Source organism: Lathamus discolor, chromosome 12 (assembly GCF_037157495.1).
Source record: "Lathamus discolor isolate bLatDis1 chromosome 12, bLatDis1.hap1, whole genome shotgun sequence".
Classification (NCBI taxonomy): Eukaryota; Metazoa; Chordata; class Aves; order Psittaciformes; family Psittacidae; genus Lathamus; species Lathamus discolor.
The window spans coordinates 3,154,443-3,174,961 of record NC_088895.1 but is presented as its reverse complement, the minus strand read 5'-3'; the positions used below and the strand labels follow the sequence as shown (position 1 = coordinate 3,174,961).

The window sequence follows — 20,519 nt, the reverse complement described above, 5'->3', positions numbered from 1 at the left end:
GCAGGATGGGACCCTGAGCCTTTGCAATGCCGCCTTCTCCTCCAGGCACTGCTGACCCTGCAGCGGCCCATTCTGACCTTTAGGGCCGGCTTTAGCTGCCCCTGCCCTGGTACCCACCTCACCAGATGCCAGGCAGCTGCTACATGGCCTCGTCCTTGTTGCTCTCCTCCTCTTCCAGATGCTCCAGGATTTCATTCAAAACCTCCGACTTTTTTCTCTTCTTTGGGGATTCTGTCCAGGCGCAGGGGGTGGCGAAGGGGACAGAGGAGAAGAAGAAAAGCAAAGATTAAAACCTGGGCTACCTCAAGTCCCCTTCATCCCCCTCTCTGGTAAAGCCACTCCACTGTCATTTACTTCTCTTCACCAGGCAGGGCACCACGGCTGGAGGCGTGACTCTGTACCTACCACCCATGCTCTGCAGGAAGCATCCAAACAGGCTCTTCGGTGATGCCAACCCTTCCTGTTGACCCCAATTCACCCATTCCCTGCCCAAAACCAACCGCTCTTGGTGGTCAGCACCAAACCTAGATACCAGCCTTGGTTCAACAATGTTCTTAGCAGCACACAGACCTACCACCATCCTTGCTGAGACATCTGATTGCTGCCTGGCCCTGCAGCCCACCTTGTCTGGCAATGGATGAAGGTGAGAGGCCAGCTCATGCCCAACAACAGCGATGTCCTTTCTCTGCTTCTCCTGCCCCACACCAACAGCACTGTCCTGTGACCCTCCCAGCATCATGCGGGCCTCTCACTACAAGAGAGACACTGAGGGGCTGGAGTGGGGTCAGAGAAGGGAATGGAGCTGGTGCAGGGCCTGGAGCCCAAGTGTGATGGGGAATGGCCGAGGGACCTGGGGGTGTCAGATGGAGAAGAGAAGGCTCAGGGGGCACCTGATGGCTCCCTACAAGTGCCTGTCAGGAGGATGGAGCCAGGAGGGGCTGGGCTCTGCTCCCAAGGAACAAGGGATGGGACAAGAGGAACCAGCCTCAAGCTGCACCAGGGCAGGTTTAGATGGAGCTGAGGAACAATTCCTGCCCCAGAGGGTGCTCAGGCATTGGAACAGGCTGCCCAGGGCAGGGCTGCAGGCACCGGCCCTGCAAGTGTTCACACAGCGTGGAGACGAGGCCTCAGTGCCATGGGTCAGTGGTGGCCTTGGCAGTGCTGGGGTAAAGAGTGCACTTGATGACCCCAAAGGTCTCTTCCAACCTAAATGATTCCATGATTCTATGGTCACACCCCTGAAACCACTGTGTACACATCCCTCCCTACGGATGCTCTGCCTGCACCCAAGGGAGCATCCCAACAGCACCAGGGGGGACACCAGCGTTTGGTCCCTGTGCCTGAGGCTGAAGTCAGCTCTGCCTCCTCTTCCTCTCCACAGGGAAGCAGTGCTCTCCCCCTTCTTCCCCCCCAAGCCAGCGGCTCTGGCTTGCAAGCAGCACATGGAGAACAGCTGTTTAAATCCTGCTTTCAGACATCAAAAGCCTCGCTGGGTTTCTCAAACAAACAAACATACCATAGGACTAAAGAAAAGGTGTAAAATAAATAAACGGAACAAGCTGTGCATTTTCTTTTAGTATTACAGCTGCTGCGGGAGATAAACAACAAGTAAATGTCACAAAACATCAATACAGAAGAAATTAACCTGACAAAAGCTCACATCCCCCCCCCCCCCAACAATTCCCAACAATTTTGCATTTCTGGAGTTCCCATCTAATGATTTTAGTTTCCAATTAATTCCTTGTCAGAGAGCCAGAACCTGCCTCCATCCCCTGGGGGCTGCAGGGATGCGGGTGCTGAGCTCAGGGGAGATGAGGCAGACCACAAGGTGCTACCCCGAGTACCTCCGGTGCCTCTTCCCAGTTCAATCATCCACAGGCACAAGGGACAACCCACCGCCAGCACAGCAATTCTCCCTCCCCTTCCCTCTGCCCTCCCAGCTCCGTGTCAAGCCTCATGCTCAGGGCTTGGAAATGGCATCAGATGTGGTCCCAGCTCCCAGATCCATAGCAGGGAAGAGACTGTCCCCTAGTTGATACTCCTTCAGGTCCTGACAGCCTGCATGGAGATGATGATGGGGTTGCACAGTGGAGAGGGTGCTGGATGAGGGATGCTGGATGGATGCTAAGGGAGCATCCCTAAGCAGTGCGGTGCATCCATGGGACTGGCCCTGCATGGAGATGATGATGGGGTTGCACAGTGGAGAGGGTGCTGGATGGGGGATGCTGGATGGATGCTAAGGGAGCATCCCTAAGCAGTGCGGTGCATTCATGGGACTGACCCTGCATGGAGATGATGATGGGGTTGCACAGTGGAAGGGGTGATGGATGGAGGATGCCTGGTGCTAAGGGAGCATCCCTAAGCAGTGTGGTGCACCCACGGGACCCTGGCAAGAGGCTGGCAGGGCAAAAGGCCCCCACCACACACTCCAGATTGACCAGCTCAGCTGCAGCACTGCCAGGGAGCACTGGGAGCATCCCCCCCATCTTCCTAATAAAGAGGAAAAGGGGGAAAAACCCCAGCGCAGGAGGGTGGGGAAGTGAATTGCTTCGACTTCCGTTGTGCTGCTCCAAGCTGGTTAAGGTTTGCCCGCTAAGGATCCCATTTGCTTCCTTTAAACAAAAGGCAAAGCCGGTGGGGGTGGGCCGGGAGGGGGATTACCACGGGATTAGAACATGGCAGGGTTGTGGATGCCACGCTAATCCTGCGGGGTTTGACTCTCCGGCTACAGCATGTGTTTGCATTAGTTACAGATGCTCTCTGAGAGAAAAAGAAAGCTGTAATAAAAGAAGAAAGGCGAGAAAAGGAAGCCCAAAATGCTGGGAGGTGAGGCCGTAATGCAGCCCAGAGGCAAAAGGAGCAGTTGGGGGTCTGCGGCTCAAAGGAGGAACAACCTGGATAAGGGGACGGGGATGAGGAAGACTCTTCGCACCCCACCAGGGAGTGCACGATTGGAGCCTGCCCTCCCCTGCAAACCCTCTGCTTCCAGCAAACTGAGTAACCAGGGGTGAGCTGCAGTGGGGCTCTCCGAAATGCTCTCACCGCCGAAATACAAGTGCCCCCTTCTCACACATCCCTCTCATCCACCCCCCCCGCAGCCTCCGCATCCCCTCTTTCCACCCCATCCTTCCTATTAGGAAAACCAAACCAAACCCACAAGTCATCCCTTCCCCTTCCCGCGTCTCGCGCCGAATTCCCCATCTGTCAATTTAATTCTTTGATCGATGGGAAAGAGCAGGAAAAAATGGCCCGGCACAGCTGGTTTCCCAAGTTAGGCCTGGCAGGATCCCGCCAGCCCCGCTGCTGACGCCCGAGTGCAATGTTTGTGAAGCGCAGAGAACACAAGTCAATAGTAATTTAGCTGGATTGGGAGCAAGTACCTTCCCTGCACGGACTGCGGGCTCCCGGGAGACAGGGAGTGCGCACACGCCGAGGGCATGGCTGCTCTGCTCACACATCTTAGACAATCATAGAATCCCAGCCTGGGTTTGGGTTGAAGGGACCTTAAAGCTCCTCCAGCTCCAACCCCTGCCACGGGCAGGGACCCCTTCCACTGGAGCAGCTTGCTCCAAGCCCCTGTGTCCAACCTGGCCTTGAGCACTGCCAGGGATGGGGCAGCCACAGCTTCTCTGGGCACCCTGTGCCAGCGCCTCAGCACCCTCACAGGGAAGAGCTTCTGCCTTAAATCCAACCTCAACTTCCCCTGTTTCAGTCTGAACCCATCACCCCTTGTCCTGTCGCTACAGCCCCTGATGAAGAGCCCCTCTCCAGCATCCTTGTACCCCCTTTCAGACACTGGAAGCTGCTCTGAGGTCTCCACACAGCCTTTCTTCCTGTAGCAAGGCTTGCCAGGATGGAGCTGCACCTGGAAACCATCACCCTGTGCTGGGAAAGAGGGGGAAGAAAAGGGGGATCAAGCTGTTCGCACACCCTTCATGGGCCACTCAGCCCAGGGCCGGCACATTCAGCTGCAGGGCACTGGGATCCCTTCACCACTGCTGGTTTCAAAGATGGCAGTGTGATCCCTGTTTTCCAAAGGGAGGATCCTCCTCCTCAAATGAGGACCAAGATGCTGCTGGTGACAGGGTTCGTGCATCTCTTGCTGCCCTGATGTTTGCCATCACCCTGCTCTACATGAGAGGCTGGATTAAAGGCCAGTCACTGGTCAACCTCTCCATGGCTTCTCTTACCTAACCCAATAGTAGATAAGTCTCTTTATCCACAGCAGCCTCCAAACTTCCCCCGTCTTGGGCTCTCCAGCCACCTTAGAATCACAGAGTGGTTTGGGTTAGAAAGGACCTTAAGATCACCCAGTTCCAGCCTCCTGCTCCAGGCAGGGACACCTTCTACTATACGAGGCTGCTCCAAGCCCTGTCCAACCCAGCCTAAAGCAGGACAAAGGACTGAGACGCTGCAGCAGCAGGTCCCATAACTAACAACCCATGGTGGGGTGCAATTAGAACTTCAAGAAAGAGTTGTTTCTTTGTTCTAATAAGACCCTCCTGCCTCTGGATGAACAAAAGGTCCACTCAGAAAAGAGCAAAAAGCCTTAAATCTCTTACAGACTGTGCTTGGAGGCAGGAGGTGTAGGGCTGCAGCCCCAGCATCAGTGCTGGGCTGTGCCTCCCTCCTGACAGCATCACTGAAAGCATTATCTGGCAGCCAGTGGCCAGTTCTGGGGTCCTCACCATCTCCTGGAACATTACAAAGACTCAGAACAAGCCACAAAGAATGACCTGCAAACAACACGAAATGGGAAGGATGCCCATTCTGGTTTATTGCATCTATTAGATCTATTGACAAGATAGCTCAGAAGTGGCTTGATTGCCATGATGAACACCTGCACAGAGAAAAGATTTCGGAGCCCAGACCTCTCTTTAACCTAACAAATAAAGCAGGGTGAGACCTGGGAGCTGGAAGCCAGATCTCTATAAATGATGCTGAGAAAATAGGTGCATGGTTGTAGTTGGGAGTAGTCAGTGGTAGGACACACCTAAGCCAAAAATGATGGGGGTGACACTGAGCTGCTGGGTGAGGGGTTCTGGGTGCTGCTCCTCAAGACACCAGCCTGAAAGACCAAGGTGACTCTTTCAAAGCTGCTGTGATCCACTGAGATGGAGCAGGATGAGCTCATGGCTCAAGTCAACCTCGCCATCAAACCCAGGTCACTCCACTGTCCCACCGGACCCAAGTGATAACAACCCCCAGGCTTTACACTCCTGGTATCGCTCTGCAGCCTCTCCTACACATAGAGCCACCATGTGCTAACCACGGCAACATCTGTGCATCGCTGTTGTGCCTGCAGCTAACCAAAAACTTCAGGGAAAAGAGGAAACGGAAGCAGAAAAAGAAGGAACTTTTCAACATACCCCAATTCCAACTGCATAGAACTTGGGGGAAATGTGTCTGAAAGCCCTGTGAGATGGGCAGGCTCAGTCCTTTATCCTGCTTTAACTCTTTCATCACCCCTTCTGCTATGTGCAAAGTCCTTGGTATTAAGTCTCTGGTTGCTTTCATTCCTGTGGAATAACCAGGAAAAGGGCCAGGAGCAGCAGAAGCCAAGCATTAGTTACTCTGTACCGATAGCACAGCACTGCCAACATGGCTTGATACAGATGACAATGCCGCTACAGCAAGACCAGCCTCTCCAAACAGGAGCTTGTGGTGTTGGTCTCCAGTCCTAAAGGATCACAGAAGACTTTGAGAGAAAGGAAACACAGAAAAAGCCTCCCATGGGATGGCAATGCTCAACGCTGTGAAGAAAGGGCAGGAAACAAGGAATAGGCTGATTTGGATGGTGGGATAAGACCCACCCCATCCACCACACTATACCTTCCTGAAGGTATCTGCCTCCACATCCTGCTTCTCAGATGCTGAGCTTGGCTTGGGGAGCGACAAGAGGACAGGAGCAGCAGGTTTTGGTGGCAAAGAACAGTTGAAGACACCAGGGACCTTGCTCTTGACTCTGTTCCCTAAGCCTCAAAGATCCCAAATTATCTTTTCTCTCCCATTCCCACCTTGGTCCTTCTGACCTGAGATAAGAGACCTTTGCAACCTGCAAAGTGGTGGGAAGACCCTCACAAGTCTCCCACTGAGGTGCGAGAGATAACTTATTGGGACATCCATGAACAGTATGGGGATGTCTGAGCTGCTCCTGTGCCTTATGGGCAGAGGAGGATAGTGCGGGGTGGAAACGGGTATTAGGAAAAAGCGAGCTTGGTTCCTGCTTGACAGAAGCCATTCTGCATCCCCAGTGAAATGAGATGTGAGGTCTCAGCCCAGCTCCTCAGTAGGCTGCAGGGGCAGGGAGGACTCAAGGCAGGGTGACAGTGGTGCACGTTCCATCCTCTCCAACCCAGCTCCAGGTGGGAGAATCAACCTCTGGCTACAATGGGGAGGAAACACAAAGGAGCATCCCCAGAGGGGCTGAAGGCACAGCGGTAGCTGCAGCTTTCCCCTCTTTATCACTATCACAATTGCTTTTTTGCACACCCACAGCAAAAGGGACAGGGTGCAGCTCCCTTCCCTCCTCAGGCTGCTGCGCATCCCTGCCAAAAACCCCTTGAAATCAGGAGAGGGCACTTCCCAAAGAAACAAAATCCCACCGTGGAACTCCAGCCTGCCAGTGCAGTGTGGCGCTGCCAAGACCCCATCCCAGTGCCCACCAGTGTGCCCCAGACAGGCTTTGTTATGGAGATGTGCTCCTGGCAGGTCTCCTGCTGCTGCAGGATTAGCTACCAGCAGTTCTGCAGCAGAGGATGTGTGTGTGCACCACACAGGGCTCAACTCATTGGATGGTATTTCTCTCCCCTTGAGATGGGCTGGAGCACAGTGATGACTGCTGCCTTCAAGCACATTCTCAGTCCCTAAAGATGGGGAGTGATAACCTTGCTCCTGGCGTCCCTGCAGCTCCAAGGCCGCATTCCTCCTGGGATGTGCAAATGCTCTCCCAGATGCTCCACCTTGGTGAAGAAGACCCCAGACAACAGGGCTGGAGCAAATGCAGACTGCAATCGGGAGCAAGCTGAGCCCGGGGAAGGTGGGAGGTGACAGAGCTCACAGACAGCATCTGCTGTGAGTCTGCAGCTACCAGAAAGCCTGGTTTTGTTCCTCCTGGATTAAGCAGAGTAGAAAGGGGGAAAGGAGATCCTGAGTATAAAATGGGGTACATGAGACATCACATCTGCTGCCTTCTGCACCCAGGTGGAGATCCTCACCGCTGTGATCAAGCACTGGGCTCTGGGTGGGCACATCCATCCCCAAGCTGTGCCCATCCTCCTGCTGCCTCACACATGCCCTCAGCAGCACAGCTCTGCACCCACACTATTACCCATGCCTGGACACTGCTGTGCTCCTTTTTGGCACCACACTGGAGATCAGCCCATGGATTCCAGCATATCCCACTTTGCCCCACACCTCTCCAGCTGTGCCCACTCTCCACCCTTCCACCACCAAAGTGCAGCTTCCTAGCCTGTAACAACCAGCACTGAGCACACCATTTCACAACCAGGAGGCTGGGTCCCTCTGGAGTCAGGCTCAGTAAATAAGCGAGACTTGCTGCTCTTCCATTCGCAGCCCCACATCCGCTTATGCCAACCCCCGAGATGATGGGCATGTGTGTGCTGGAGAAGGGAGGCTATGAGGGGATGGAGGAGGAAGAGCATTGATCCCGAGCTTAGTCCTCCAGCCCAGGGGAGCCCTTCCTACATAAATATTTGCCAAGCAATGCATTTGTGCCTGTCGATGGTTGTCAATAGGAGCCTGCAGTGCTGTTATCTGCCGAGCTGTCATTCTCAGGAACCTGATCCAAACAGCCCTGTCCGTGTCTCAACTGATGGCCAAGTTATTCGTCCCTTTGCATCGGCCAGAGCCTGGTCCCCAACTACAGAGCACCCCAGGGTGCACGTGGATGGAGTGAAAGCATCGTGGCTGGCAGGAGGCATCGAAGTGCCTCTGCGCTACCAGCACACAAAGAGTCAATGGGCTTACATCCACACAGAGAGCTGTCAGACAAAGCCATGGCCTGGATGCCTCCTGCTTCCCCCTGCATCCTCAGGCTCCAGCATCTCCCTGCCAGCTCTGGCAAGCTGGTAGTGGCAGGGAAAGGGCTTGCGTGGACCAGCAGTATGTGCCAGATGGGATTGTGCCAGGCAGGGATGTAGTGACAGGCCAGAAGGATGCTGCTGCCTTACCATGGAAATGGTCTGCTGTTTTCCGTCTCAGGGCTTCCACTGTCTCCTCTGTGTCTGCCCACTCCAAGACCAGCCTCCGGCCGTACAAGTGTGTGCTGTGGCACAGGGCGTTGAATGCTTTCTGAGGAGTTAATAGGGAAAAAGAAGATCAGAAGGGAGAAAATAAAAGCAAGCTCATATGAGACAAAGCAAAGATGTCCCTCCCCCTGCCCTGAATCTAAAAGGCCAGCAGAGAACATCCTGCTTTGCTCTGATGGGGCAAGAATTCATCTCCATCAGTGGCTTTGACTCAGTCATTTATCTTCTCCATACTTGCAGCAGAGCAAACACCCACCACCATTCCTGCAGGCTGCTGCTGCTCACCAGGGAGCAGGCTCAAATCCAGCCTAGCAAGCAGCTCAAGGCTGGCTGCAGCCCTGCATCACCCTGGGACCACACCTGAGCTGGGCTGAGGACACTTGGGGCAGCATAAGTGGGACAGCTTCAAACCAGGGCTGGGATTAAGTCAGGTCATGAGCTCTGCAAACTCGCATCTCTGGAACAAATATGGCAGCTGTAGGACCACAGGAACACATCCCGCTGTCCATCAGGGATGGGTCCTCCCATCCTGAGCACCACAGGAACACATCCCGCTGTCCATCAGGGATGGGTCCTCCCATCCTGAGCACCACAGGAACACATCTCACTGTCCATCAGGGATGTGTCCTCCCATCCAGAGCTCCAAAGCTGTCCTGGACAAGCCCAGACCACAGGAACATATCCCGCTGTCCATCAGGGATGTGTCCTCCAATCCTGAGCTCCAAAGCTGTCTTGGAAAAGCCTGTTTGTTAAACAGCAATTCTGAACCACTTCTGTGTCCCCAGATAACACATCTCTGGGCAGAGGGGCCCTTCCTGCAAGAAGCTTTGGTTGCCCAAACCATTCCTCTGCAGGCAGGACCCTGCCTGAGCTCCCTGGTTACAAACCTCAACCAAACCTCCCCCATTTCCAGGGCCAGCATTCAGGAACCTCCATTTCCCCCTGTTTCTGCCTCCCTTCCACTCATAGAATTCCAATTGACTATAAAGAAGAGAAACATGGAGCACCAGCTCCTCACTGTGTCCACCATCACCAGCTCCTTGGTGCTGGTGCACCAGCAGGGTGCTGTGTCTCATTTTTGGGGGGCACATTCCTGTCCTAAGGGCTGCAAGCCTGGCTGGCGCTTTTGCACCTACAGCTGGGTTTATTTGCCACTGCTGGTGTTTTTAAAGCCCATCTTCCAATTAGCAGAGCAATGCGTTGGCTTAAATAAGCACTCAAGGGGAGGCAGCAGTGGGCAGCTGTGCTGGCACAAAGAGTCATTGCCAAAGCCTGGCAAACAACTGCAGCTCCAATCACTGGGTCTCATTTGTTAATTTATACTCCTTAAGCGCTCACTTCCCGTAGCACAAAGGAAGAGGAAGGCTGGAAGACAAGCAGAGCCCCAGCAACCTCACTGCACTCCACAGCAGGTCATGGAGGAGGGCAATCCGTGCTGAGCGTGTCTATAATCACCGTGTAACGTATGGTGCGTGGTGGGCTCTTATCCTCCAAGCCACTTGCTCTGCCATGTCCTCATCTGCTCAGCTCGGTTTGGGATAAGGCATCCTCTGGTTTTGCTGACGGCAACGGGAAAGGTCACGGAGCAAGAAGGAAGCCGGATGTTGCCATTAAGTGGTACTGCATAGAATAATCCCGCTGGGAGAGATGCATCTGCCAGCAGCCTGGGGACATGGGCACTTCCCAGCCAAACGCACTCCCAAAATGAGCTGGTGCGCACCCAGGAGAAAGCAAAGCTCAGGATGCCAGGGTGAGATCACAGGAGACCCTTTCAGCCCAGTCCTGCTCCAGCCCATGCAGGAAAGGAGGAGAAGCTACGTAGTTCAGGTGAAAAACCTGCAGAGTCCTGCATCCAGCTCTGGGGCAGCAGCACAAGAGGGATGTGGAGCCGTTGGAGTGAGTCCGGAGGAGGCCATGGGGATGCTGCGAGGGCTGGAGCGGCTCTGCTCTGGAGCCAGGCTGAGAGAGCTGGGCTGGGGCAGCCTGGACAAGAGAAGGCTCCTGAAGGGGAGACCTGAGAGCAGCTCCAGTGCCTAAAGGGGCTGCAGGAACCCTGGAGAGGGGCTTGGGACAAGGGCCTGTAGGGACAGGCCAAGGGGAATGGCTTGAACCTGCCCGAGGGGAGCCTGAGCTGAGCTCTCAGGCAGAAGCTCTTCCCTGTGAGGGTGGTAGAGGCTTTAAGGGCCTTTTCAACCCCAACCAATCTGTGATTCTACAATTAATCATGTGAATGTCACTTCCTTTAGAAGCAAGCTGAACCACAAAACTTAGCTCTGCATTGCTCTGAGAGGAATAAAGACTTCTTCAGGACTCAAAACCAGAGAAACCTCCCATGATTTAAAAGACAAAAGGATGAATGGGACAAATGCCACCTCCATACATCCACACTGCTGGAAATCGGAGGAAATTTGCCACTGCTGCTATTCCAAATGAAAGGATAGGTAGGGAAACAATACATTCTAATCACACGAGCAATACAACATAAGGACAAACAGGTTGGCTTCCAAAGACAACACTGAATGGCCAGAGGGTTGTTTAGCTGTACCTGAATTAGGGATGAAGAGAGGTGTACACCCACTGCCAGGTAACACCATAAGCTTAAGAACCCTGGCAAACCTCCTCACAGGTCTCTTTTGCTTTCCAAATGCTTCAGGGGTTGCAGGAAAACCCTACAGCCTTCCACCCTTAGGATGCTTAAAACATGTTGGCTGGTTCAAGCTTAATGTTGCATCTCAGTGCAGTGGGGTTTTGTCGCTAGCTCTGAGTACAGCTTGGGCAGCGATAGAGCCCAGCCAGGGAAAAGAGCAGAGAAAAGAGGAGAGAGGCTGGAACAGCAGCTTAAAAATGCTTGTGGGATTCAGAAAAGGGCTTTCAAAGTGATGGGGTGGCTGATAAACTCACATGAAGGCACTGGGACACGACAGATGCTGCTCTGGAGCAGAGCCTGCTGCGCCGGGGCAGTGGAGAGGCAGAGATCAAGAGACCGGACCATTGCGCCTGTCACCCCCGAGTGCTACAGCTCCATCCCTAAATGCCATGTTAATTTGGAGGACAGTGCTGCTCTGCCTAGAGATTCCCCCTTGCCCTATTAAATACTCAAGCTGAAGGGCCTCCGGGCTGGAGTCATTAGAGGGACAAAGGGTCAACAACATTAGGAGCTTGATAAATTTCCCTTCCTCACAAAAGCCAGTCCCAACTGAGGATGCTCTCTGCGATGCCAGCTGCACACAAGGATTTTTGCCTTCCATGTGCACGCATTTTTAAAGGCTTGACTGTCTTTCCCGAATGGGCAATTTCTGTTTGGAGACCAGATGCATTTTTATATCAACAGGGGAGAAAAGCAGAAACTTGGCTTCCAGTTAATAGTTCACAAACAAAACCAATCCCCCAGTAATTCTGCCCAGGGAACATGGCAAATGGGTAATGCTGCCTTAACGGGATTCATTTGCTATTGCCAGCAGATCAAAGTTCCCCTTCTCATCCCCTAACTTCCATGTACTCCCAGCTAGTGGTCAGCAGGCAGTGGGGATTTAAAACCAAAGGCCAGGTTGGATGGGGCTTGGAGCAAGCTGCTCCAGTGGAAGGTGTCCCTGCCCGTGGCAGGGGTTGGGACTGGATGAGCTTTAAGGTCCCTTCCAACCCAACCATTCTATGATCAGCAGGCACACAAACCCTCTTTGTGAGTGGTACTTTGTCCCTCCCACTGCCATCTTTGACATGAGCTCTTCCCCACTGCCTGGCTTCGCATGCGTGTGTGCTGTGGTCTGTTAAATGCTCACACCACAGAAGACAGAGGGCTGCTGATTTCACCTGATGCTGGTGTAGGGCTCCCAGTTGAGTCCATTCATCACCCTGGGAGCTGTCAAATGACCCAAGGGACAGCCCTGGCTGCAGACATCACTGTGAGAAAGCCAGGCTTGAGAATGGGGCTTTGAAGGATGAGCAGATGATGGGATGGGGAGAAGATGCTTCCACCAGCAGCGTCCTGTGTCTGGCCTGAACATCACCTTCCCTATAAGCAAGGCGACCCCACTGCTCTCCTTGGGCAGAGCATCTGGGGAGGCTGAGAGAACCCAACAGGGCAGCTGGGAGCAGGAGCCCCACATCCCTACCCTGGCTTTGGAAAATCTCCATATACAGTCCCACAGCAGTTGAGATTGCTCAGAGAAAAAGACAAACACGAGAGGTCACAGGCTTTAAATGCTCAACAAAGCCCCCTTAACTATTCCATTACAAATCCATCATGTTTTATAAGACGCTTAGAAGTGATTTCCACATTACCACTCTGAGCAACAACATCACTGACAGTCACAAGCTATTCAGCTCCGAGGTCTCCAGCCCCACTCCCCTCCTCTCTCATTTCACTAAGCAATAAACTCGGAGCCAATTATAGCCCTGTTTACAATATTCAGGATCCTATTCATCAATACCCAGCGCATCCTCTTGCAGACGGCCAATGGAGTGTACTTGATGTGACACTTGTGAGACAATTAAATCCCTCAAAGAGATGAGTGAGATAAAAAGAAAAGGAAGAAGAGCTGGTTTGCTGGAGAAGAACAACGTCCCCCACAGATGCTCTTCCACAGGGCAGCTTGCTCCCTGCACGCTCACCTCCTGTGGCTTTCATGAGCTTTGGGAACGCTGCCCCAGGCTAGCGACCTCCCAGTGCTCTTCACGATGGATGGGCTTCCTACCACTGAGATCTCTATTTGTCCAGCACGGCTGGAATCAGCCACTGGGTCCTCAAGGGGCTGAAGAGGTACGGGAGGGAGACACTGAGCCTCTGCCCTGTTTCCTTCTGAAAGCAAGCAGAAAAGCGGGTGCTGTCCCATGCACCCTCAAACTGATCAGCAATAAGGACACACAAGAGGGACATGGAGCTGTTAGAGTGAGTCCAGAGGAGACCACGGAGATGCTGCGAGGGCTGGAGCAGCTCTGCTCTGGAGCCAGGCTGAGAGAGCTGGGCTGGGGCAGCCTGGAGAAGGGAAAGCTCCTGAAGGGGAGACCTTAGAGCAGCTCCAGTGCCTAAAGGGGCTGCAGGAAACCTGGAGAGGGGCTTGGGACAAGGGATGCAGGGACAGGCCAAGGGGAATGGCTTGAACCTGCCCGAGGGGAGGCTGAGCTGAGCTCTTAGGCAGAAGCTCTTCCCTGTGAGGGTGCTGAGGCGCTGGCACAGGGTGCCCAGAGAAGCTGTGGCTGCCCCATCCCTGGCAGTGCTCAAGGCCAGGTTGGACACAGGGGCTTGGAGCAAGCTGCTCCAGTGGAAGGGGTCCCTGCCCGTGGCAGGGGTTGGAGCTGGAGGAACTTTAAGGTCCCTTTTAACCCAAACCGGTCTGTGATTCTATGGTTCGATGATAACCAGCCAGGTCCCTGTATGCATCTTTCTATTTCCTTTGGGAAAAGACTAATTCAAACACCAGGAAGAAATCCTGAGTGACTCTGGCGTGAAGCGGAGGTTAAAGCAAAGCAGCCCCCAGCCGGTGTTCGAGCAGAGCCATGGGCACAGGGAGAGGAACCAGTTCCCAGGGGACTCTCTGCACCCCACGCTGCCCAGTGAGCAAGGAGAGGACAAATGCTGAGCAGAAGGAAGTTTGAATCAGGATCAATACAGGACTAACAAAGAAACTCTATGTACTGTGTTATATGGGAGGTCAGACTGGAAGGGATGATCTAATAGTCCCTGGTGATCCTGGATCAATGAATCCTGTCTAAGAACATAAACACAGGCGCTGCTTGCTCCCCCTCCTCTGTCCTTCAGCTCTGGTCTCGTAAATTCAGAGTCTTAGGGAGTCAGTGGAGCCATGTGGCCCCTTCCCTTCAGCCATAACATCCCTTGCCTTGTGCCCACAGCCATTCCCCTTCAAGATACTGTGCAAACTGCCACGAGCCAGCAGTGGGGATCAAACCTGCCCTGCTCTGGTGCTGGGAGTACCCACACAGCAGCTTCCAGCAGGGCTGAGGACCCTTCTCCTATCCAGGGCATGAGAGACCATGCCTGCTCCCAAACCACTGGCAAAGAGAGAACATCACTATCAGACAGGCTACAACTCCCTTGTTTCTTCTGCGAATATGGAATTTAACCATACAGGAAAGCTCCAAAGTACTAACAGACAAGAGCACTTTGAACAGGAATCTATCCCAGCTGAAATGCTATGGAATATTTAGCAACAGAAAGTGCATTTGATTGTGAAGACACCAAGATACTGGAACAATTTGTGGGTTTTGGTTAAAACATGCTTTCAACCTTCAGGAGCTCAGTTCTTGGTGTTGAGAAAGCATCCTTGGCCAACCTGTGACCCCTCTTCAGACCAAGACAAATGGCTGCATTACAGAACTTGATCTTTGGGTTTGTGTTCTCTCTGCTTGCCCATCCTTTTGGCCAATTCACAGCCACTGCTTTACTGCACTATCTGAAAAGCACCAGGGGAAGGCTGCTCACAGGGGCTCTCAAAGCACACAGAGGAACTGATGAATACCGGCCTTGCACAGTTTACAACAGTGAACAGCCACAATATGCAAAACTCCCCTAAACCCAAGGCAGTAGAGGAGGTGGGACATGCACTCAGGTTTCCTAATGTGTTAAATGTTGGTCAAACCCACCCCTTTTCACCTGGCTTCTGATAAACCTCAAAAATAAGCCCCTGCCCTTCTACAGTACGAGAAGTTTTGGCCATTTGATCAGTTACACCAAACCTGTGCCCATTATGGCTTAGGTTTGGTTTCTGCATTGTAACCTGGAGGCTACCAGCTTTGCTGCTGAATGGTAACAGCCTGCCCCAACTCTGGGCTAAGCCTCAGTGGGACAGAGCCTCCAGGCTCCCTCCATCACCTTCTGCTCTGAGACCAAGCTGGGAGAGCACTGAAGAGGAAGATTACATCTTACCTTGGCATCCTGCTTGGTGAGGAAATCCACAAAGCCAAAGCCCCGGTGGGATCCTGTTCCTGCCATTTTCTTGGGCAGCCGGACAGTCTTCAGCTCTCCAAAGGTGCTGGGAATTAGAGAGGGAAAAGCAAAGACACTGTGAAATCGAGGGAAGAGCCATCAGTTTATCACAAGCCACAGTGCTACTGGTTGCAGGCCTCGTTCAGAGCAGCCAAAGAGCATCTTCAGGTCACTGCTGCTCCAATCCACCACCAAACCAGATGGATTTGCACCTCTGAAGAGTGCACAGGGTACAGGCATGAGCCAGAGCATGGCCCCATGGGGACCTGTTCTCTTTCCAGAGTACCTTCTCCATCCCCAGAGCCTGTTGTAGCCCCATCCCTCTGCTCCACAGACGCTGGGCATCACTTTTAAGACTGCATTTCTTCACTTTAACACTTGGGTACCTGCATTTCAACCACCCAGCCTCTTTCATGGGCTGGAATAAACCGCTTTCACTTAAGCTTGCTGAATGTAGAAAGAGGTGAACTCCGCAGACCCAAGTCCTGCACAACAACCCTCAGATCCAGCAGCATTTCAGCCAAGTTTTTGAGTGCCAACAGGGTGGAAAGGCAAGGAATGGGGAAATAAGGGGGTTTCTGTTTAGCTGGAGGATGTGGGGTAGGGCTCAGCCACGACCCAAGTGGACACCTTGTCATGGTATGCCTGTCCTTAGAGAAGGAGCTTGTCACTTGAGCACCAAGGGACCCAACCATCCCGCTAGCCTGGACCTTGTCCAAAAAGCCTGAAAACAGACCCAAAAGAGCCCTCTCCAGTGCCATCCCCTGGAGGAATTCCAGGACAAAGCCGATGCTTTCTCCGCATCCGAGCTCCCGCTTCCCCTTCTCCTCCCCTCCCCTTCCAGCCATTTATCAAACACATATGCACAAACTGCAGGCAATAAATATTTAATGTGGACCAGGTCTGACTAGATGTGTTATTTCATTTGAAAATCTCCACACACACACACACACGTGCATACACAAAAGGAACCCGGGATGCAGCAGTGCCAAAGAGCACCTGGGAATAAACACAGTAAAGGCCATAAATGCTCTCGTGAAATGATATAAGCTAAATCCTAGGAGTTAACCTGGTGCACTGGCAGCATGACCAGGCATTCATCTCCCCAATTTCCTTAGGCAACGTGGTGTGTAAATGTACCATTATGAAGCTGCAAAATGAATCTGCACGTCTCCTCCTCAGTGCTTTCCCTCCCTCCTGCCCCCTTCGTGCTGGTGTTACACAAACAAACAAACCCAAGCGGAGGGGAGGGAGCAGCCTCGCCTGTGGGGATGCTCAGCCCCCGGGAGCAGCAGAAGGGGCCTCCCGCATGGGGGTGTGGGCGATGGAGGCCCCAGGAGCAATGCGGGTGGCTCCTATAGCTTGCAGCATCCCTACCGTAGCTGGCTTAAGGGAGAGGTAATGAGAGAGCTCCTGGCCCAAGGAGGTGAGCACCTAGAGAGACAGCCCGTGGTGGCATGGGCAGGGGGGTGCTTGCTTCAGACTATGGAAAACATCACAGGCACTGCCTATGGGGAGCAGAATGTCTGCTAAAAGGGAGGAGGTCTCAGACAACACTTACTCTGTGCACTACAACACCACGTGTCTCCCTTTGACACCGAGAACCAACAGGCAGATGGGTGAGGATGGGTAAGAAGGTGCTCATGGGGTCCCAGGGGCCATGGTGACCCACTTTAACCCTGGGCAGAGACAGGAGAAGATGCTTCTTTCCTTCATTCCCAGCTCAGAGACACCCATGCTGGGAGACGTTTGGAGGCAGTGGGGACCTGATCCAGAGCAGGTCTGGCCACGAGCATCTCCCTGGGCAGGCAGCTGCGGGGAGGAAGGACAGTGGTACCCAGCAGCTGCTCCCAAAGGGATGGATCCATCAGGAAGCGGGGGGGTGAGGGAAGCCGAGGGGCACTGCAGAGACAGGGCTGACCCCACCAGGGCTGCCAGTAAAACACCTACCCCCAACTGTGGTGCTAATTAGAAACCACAACACAGCAATTACCAGCCCAGGAGCTGCGAATGAAGTGGAGAGCTCGGGCCTTTAATGTTCCCCTCCCCAGTGCCAGGCAGAGGCTCACACCTCTCTATTCCAATTATTTCCTCTGGATTTTGGGAGGGGGGGAGAAAGGCAGAGGAGGAGGGAACCCAATTACCCCCCGCAGCGCCAAGCTCCTGGTACCCAAGGAAGGCAGATGCTGCATGTCTGCTCCCGCATCGATGCTGCAGCCTTCCAGCTCCGGGATGGCTGTGCATGGATTGTGCCAGGGGCAAAGCCACAGAAGGCAGGATGGCAGAAGGAAAAGGGACACAGGCAAAACCCAAGCAAAATGACAGGGGAGGGAAGAAAGCAGCTTTAATACAGGCTGCTGAACTGCAGCTCGACTGTAAGATCCCACTGAGCTGCTTTAAACCACGCTCTTCCTGGGGTGGGGATGGCAGAGGGACTCACAGCAACTTGGGCCTGGGGTCACTGCCACCTCTTTCCCCTTCCACAACATGGTCCCAATGGGCATAATCAGCATGAGAATGCAGCAGGGATGGGGATTCTTGAAGCTGACCAGGGATGGGGGTTCCTGAAGCCAGCATCTCTCTCCTTGTCAAACTGGACAGAGATCCGAAAGCGCTGGCTCCAAATCCCTTTGCCAACCCCATGCCAGGCTCCTGGCCCCAAGCACAGTGGTTCACAGGAAAGACCTTGGATTTAGCATGAATGTGAAACCCAAGTGGTTTCTGCACTGTACTCACCAGCATCCAGGCCTTCCCCAAGTGCTCCTGAGCTCCTGCACCAGTGCCAGGGCTCAGCTCCAGCACAAGCATTGAAGGACTGGGCGGTTGCAGGAGCAATGCCCTCTCCTTCTTGAGACAGTGACTTGTTTGTGGAAGACTCCAAGCTCCTTCCTGGTGAGTCCTGTACCCACCAGACCCACACGCTTGGCATGGGGCTGGATTTCTGGCCAGGCACCCCTGCAGCTCCTGGTGGCACCGCGCCAGGCTGAGATTTCATCTGTAACAAGTTTGGCAAAGCCAAATGTCCTGTACAACCTCCCCATGGAGCTGCTCACAATGATCACAGAATCCCAGCCTGGGATGGGTTCAAAGGGACCTTAAAGCTCATCCAGTTCCAAGTCTCTGCCACCTTCCACTATTGCAGCTTGCCCCAAGCCCCTGTGTCCAACCTGGCCTTGAGCACTGCCCCGGATGGGGCAGCCACAGCTTCTCTGGGCACCCTGTGCCAGCGCCTCAGCACCCTCACAGGGAAGAGCTTCTGCCTAAGAGCTCACCTCAGCCTATTTCCTGAAGGGATGTAAACCAGAGACAGAGGTTTCCTTTACAGGACTTGGCAACCCAAGAGTGCTCGATGAGCTCATAGCTGAGGGCACACCAAGGTGAACACGTCTTTGTGTTTGGGACTTCAAAATAATAACCAGGGCTGGACAGGTCTTGGCTGGCCCCAAGGAGCTTGCAGCTCACCCTCGTTTGGAGGTCCCTGTCTCATGAATGAGCACGTGCAATTCACTGCCATGGCTGCCTGGGGCAGTGATGGGGCCACACTTGGACACTGAGTCAGATATGGAAGCAGGGGGCAGAAATGCAAACACAACCTGGTGGGAGAAAAGGAGCACTGAAAAGAGGTGCTGGAGTCAGCAGGAGATGGTGCTGGCACTCAGGTGATACTGGGGTGGATGCACAACGGGCTTGGTAGCAGGAGAGCAGTGATGGAAAGGTGAGAACTTGTGGGTGATGCTGGCAGAGGAGGGAAGAAAGCTTCTGGAGACTGCCTGTATCCCTGTCCTCACCTGGCTGCTTGGCCATGCTGATGAAGGATGGGCAAGCACCTTCCAAGTGAGCAGTGTGTTGTCCACCAAGCTAGAGTGCGCTCTGGTTAAGAGCAATATAATGTCCTAGAATTAGCAGGCAAGGGACTTGCCTCCCGGCTGGCCTGTGCCAAAAGGATGTAATTACAATCCCAAGGAGCGATGTTCTTCTGACCCGCAGCCAGCTTGTAGTGTGGAGGAGAAATCTCCTTCTCTTCCCTCTGTTCAGCCAGGGAAGCGAAGGGATGGCTGCAGCACCACTGGAAGAGCAGCACAAGAGCACCTGATAGCTGGCAATGCCATATAGAAGGGCTGGATCCCTTGTGGCTGGCAGGAAGGGGACGGCCCTACTGGCATCTCTGGGAATACTGCATGTTTCTGCGGACCTTGGGATGTGTGACTCGTCGAGGGAAAGGTCCTCCAAATCCATCCCACACCCCTCCAAGCCCTGGTCCCACTTGGGATTTCAGAGGACACTGCTTCTTGTTACTGTATGGGGAAGGAAGGCAGGAGGTGATGGAGCAGTGTACGCATGGCGGGTTGTTGGGGGGGTTTGCAAACCTGCTGCCTCCTTGGCAAAGTTCTTGCTCTTTGCTTTTGTCCCCCACCAAAACTGCCTCTATTAATAGCAGTTCTGGCAATTAGCACAATTAATATAACTAACCAATAAACAGTGACAAAGGGGAATGGCTTCAAGCTGGAAGAGGGTAGATTTAGAATAGATACCATGGGACCACCCCATGCCATTCACTTTTGGATTCTGTGCGACCGTGTTCTCCTGCACCCCAGGTGCCTCCTCGCAGCCTGGCTTAGTGCAAGGGATTTACTTACCCTTGTGTGCTCCCGTGCCCAGATTGCAAGTGCTTGGGAGCAATGACAAGGGGGAATGGCTTCAAGATGAAAGAGGGGAGATTTAGATTAGATATTAGTGAAAAGGTGCTCATGGAAACCTCTAGCAAGCTTGCCAACCTTCCTATGGGTTGCCACCTACTGCCACCACCTCCTTCTCTGCTCTCGCTGCCTTCTCATAGAGGTTTGTGTTGGAAAGGACCTTAAGATCATCCAGTTCCAACCCTCTGCCATGGGCAGGGATGCCTCGCACACCATGTGCTGCTGACTCCATCCTCCCTGATGACTGCTGGCAGCCCTAGGCCAGAGCTCAAGTGAATGAGCCAGGCAGCGTGACCGCTCATCAGACATGGCTCTGGGCAGGGAACACGAGCCCAGGAGACACAAATCCTTCCCTTCCCTTGCTGCACCACCTCTTTCTATCCCAGCAGCAGGCTGCAGCCACTCATCATCCCAGCAGAATTCACCCAATCACTTTGCAATGGTCATCTTAGCTGTACGATTTCCACCCTGTCTTTGCCCCCAAATAGGACCTTCCTTTCCCCAGCAAATTACATCCCTAACCAGCCTCTGCTTCTGCACTGATTTGCTGATTATAAGGGAATGGGGAGGGAAATAATGGTCCTTTTTCTTTCTTCTTCCTTTAGGAAG

The 20,519-nt window shown here is 53.5% G+C and overlaps 1 protein-coding gene across 1 annotated transcript in view; it reads right to left on the bottom strand.

The window, feature by feature from the left end:
* RBM19 (RNA binding motif protein 19) overlaps positions 1 to 20,519 on the bottom strand; it is a 70,114-nt gene that overhangs the window by 9,694 nt on the left and 39,901 nt on the right. Inside the window, exons 22-24 of the mRNA XM_065692465.1 lie at positions 15,154 to 15,259; positions 8,193 to 8,313; positions 118 to 231 (exon numbers count right to left, since the gene is read on the bottom strand). Coding sequence (XP_065548537.1) covers positions 140 to 231; positions 8,193 to 8,313; positions 15,154 to 15,259 — 319 coding nt within the window. The 3' untranslated portion in view covers positions 118 to 139. The remainder of the gene's footprint in view (positions 1 to 117; positions 232 to 8,192; positions 8,314 to 15,153; positions 15,260 to 20,519) is intronic.